This window comes from Octopus bimaculoides, chromosome 1 (genome assembly GCF_001194135.2).
Source record: "Octopus bimaculoides isolate UCB-OBI-ISO-001 chromosome 1, ASM119413v2, whole genome shotgun sequence".
NCBI lineage: Eukaryota > Metazoa > Mollusca > Cephalopoda > Octopoda > Octopodidae > Octopus > Octopus bimaculoides.
Genome location: NC_068981.1, coordinates 173,957,396 through 173,960,344, shown reverse-complemented (window position 1 = coordinate 173,960,344; position 2,949 = coordinate 173,957,396). Strand labels below are relative to the sequence as shown.

The following is a 2,949-nucleotide window of genomic DNA, read 5'->3' as shown; positions in this document are numbered from 1 at the left end:
CATATGATTGATCTTATGATCAAGTTGACAACTTTGCTGCTTAAAACAAAAGAATGCCATAAAACAACTTCCTTTCACACACACACTCTAGGTAAAACCTCTGTATGAATTATGTCATTTCTTGCAGTGTGCACGCACAAAATTACAGCTCAAATCCAATTGAAATAACCTTTTTCTATCCTGTAATTCATGTTTGTGATGAGTGGCTATAGATGAAATGAGCTCATGCTCTGCAACTGGTCCTGATGGCTTCCCAGCTATTCTCCTGAAGTTATGTAAACAGGCTTTAGCAAAACCACTTCAGATACTTTTCCAAAGTTTCCTTGCAAGTAGTAAACTTTCTAAAAAGCTGAAAGAAGGCATTATATGCGTTATCCATAAAGGTGCAAGCAGAGCAGAGACCAGAAACTACAGGCCAATTTCTCTGACATCACATATCAGTAAAGTCATGGAGCATCATCAGAAAGAATTTGATAATGTTCCTAGAAGAAAATGACCTACTGAACAATACACAGCATGGCTTCTGTCCAGGAAGAAGCTGCATCATATATCTCCTTCAGCACAATGACTGGGTTTTGAAACACCTGCTTGACCATTCAGATGTCAGCATGATATACCTTGACTTTGCAAAGGCATTTGATAAGGTAGAACATAGCATGATAAGTCATAAGCTACAAGATCTTGGCATTGCTGGTAAACTGGGAGAGTGGCTGCATGACTTCATTAAAGACAAAAGTAGGTAGTTGCAGCCAATGGCACCCTTTCTGAGGAAACCCAAATCCTAAGTGGCATCCCCCAGGGAACTGTTTTGAGGCCATTACTGTTCATAATAGCCCTCTTAGACATGCCCACGGTCACTTGAACAGCCACTGTCACTAACTATGCCGAGGATACAAAATTATCACAGGCAATAAAAAATCAAGATGATGTCGCAAGCTTACAGCAGAACCTGAATTCAATATACAAGTGGGCCAAAATAAACAACATGCAATTTAATGCTGGAAAATTTCAAGCACTGCACTATCAACTCACGAATGCACTACAGCCTACATATACAGGACCCAAAGGCACTACAATCCCAGAGTCACAGGCAGTAAAAGAATTGGGGATCAATATGTGCAATGATACATCATTTTATATGCACATTACCATGATGGCAGCAAAGTGCAGACCACTGGCAGGATGGATATTGAGGTCCTTCAAGACAAGAGACCAAGAAACTATGTTGACTCTGTGGAGGACCTCTGTTCTCAGCCACCTGGACTACCGCTCCCAGTTATCGTGACCACATAGTGCCAAATTAACAGTAGAGCTTGAAGCAGTTCAATGCCATTACACTAAAAAGATTGAAACAGTGCAGCGGATGAGCTACTGGGATTGGCTGAGAAAACTGCAACTTTAATCCCTGGAGCAAAGGCATGACAGATATGCAATAATCTACATATGGAAAACTCTAGACGGGCTAGTACCTAATTTCAGTATTGAGTGTTATACAAATGCCAGAATTGCCATTGTATTGTACCAATGGCACTAGCCACTCCATCTAAATTCAAGACCAGGTACTACAATAGTCTAAGGTTCAAAAGTCCACAGCTCTTCATTACCCTGCCATAAAAATTAAGAAACCTGCACAAGGTGGAAGTAGATGTCTTCAAAAAGGAACTAGACATTCTCCTCTCTATAATACCGGGAGAAATGAATTCACAATGTAAAGGGCTACATACTATAAAATATTTTTTCTGCTACCCTAACCAATTCTGCCATCCATGTTATAACAAAACTTACAAATCAATAAAAATGAAAAAATATTCAAATGGAACAATTTTTTTTTTTCTTGCTCTTTCATTTTGGTTAAATTTGAATATTTAAATGTGATCACATTTAGTCAGATCTTTTGATGTTAAATAGTAACATAATGCTCTAAGATTAATTTTTCTCTCCCAAAATTAATACTATTTATAGACAAAACAACACTTTGTTAACAAACCTTACTCTATATTTTACTAATATTGATTATCTTTGGAATCAGTGAAAAACTACAATTTTCATTTTCCACAGCAGTTAAGTTGTAGATCAAAATATAGATTAACAGCACTAAACTTCATTCATTTACTTATCACTTACAGCACTATACAACAAGCTCTCTACTCAAACAGAACATTTCAAAATAAATTAACAAGCAACAAGCAGTCAGTTCCACCCAATTTCTGTTTTGATGTTCATATTTTAAATTTGCATTGGAATTACTTCAGTGACCAAGTTGCAGTTGGTGCGACAAAAATATTGATTCTAAATTTTGGCACAAGACCAGCAACTTTGGGGAGGGGTAAGTCGATTACATCCACCCCAGTACTCAACTGGTACTTATTTCATCGACCCCAAAAAGATGAAAAGCAAAGTTGACCTCAGTGGGATTTAAATTCAGAACATAAGGACAGATGAAATGTTGCTAAGCATTTTGCCTGGCATGCTATCAATTCTGCTAGCTTGCCACCTTTAATGCCAAAAAAATACTGACACCAAATAACAAATGTTTGAGTGAAGTTAACAGTTTTTATGTGTTTTTGAACATCTAATATAGGCTTTCACGCTGTAATTGTTTTAACTTCAACACATGGTTTCAGATCATATCACCTCTCTAGCAAGTATATGTCTGAAATATTTAAAATTTACCTAAATTTCAGACACAGACCAAGAGTGGTGGAGAAAATGCCTTCCAGTATTTAATGGATTGTGGGAATCAACGGAGTGATAGAGTAATGGTCAAAAATGTCTTACAGTATTTATCTCTTTACACCCTGAGTTCAAATCTAGCCATGGTCATCTTTAGCTTCATCTTTCTGGAATTGATCTCATCAACTATTCTCTTTCTCCACCACCACCACCACCACCACCACCACCACCAATAAAAAAAGTGTGATTTTATATGAAGTTAAGAATTGATATTTA

At 37.1% G+C, this 2,949-nt stretch overlaps 1 protein-coding gene across 1 annotated transcript in view; it reads right to left on the bottom strand.

Moving 5' to 3' along the window:
• Positions 1-2,949, bottom strand: part of LOC106867667 (coiled-coil alpha-helical rod protein 1) — a 46,376-nt gene that overhangs the window by 20,690 nt on the left and 22,737 nt on the right. Inside the window, exon 11 of the mRNA XM_014912604.2 lies at positions 2,125-2,144. Within this exon, the coding sequence (XP_014768090.1) occupies positions 2,125-2,144 (20 nt within the window). The remainder of the gene's footprint in view (positions 1-2,124; positions 2,145-2,949) is intronic.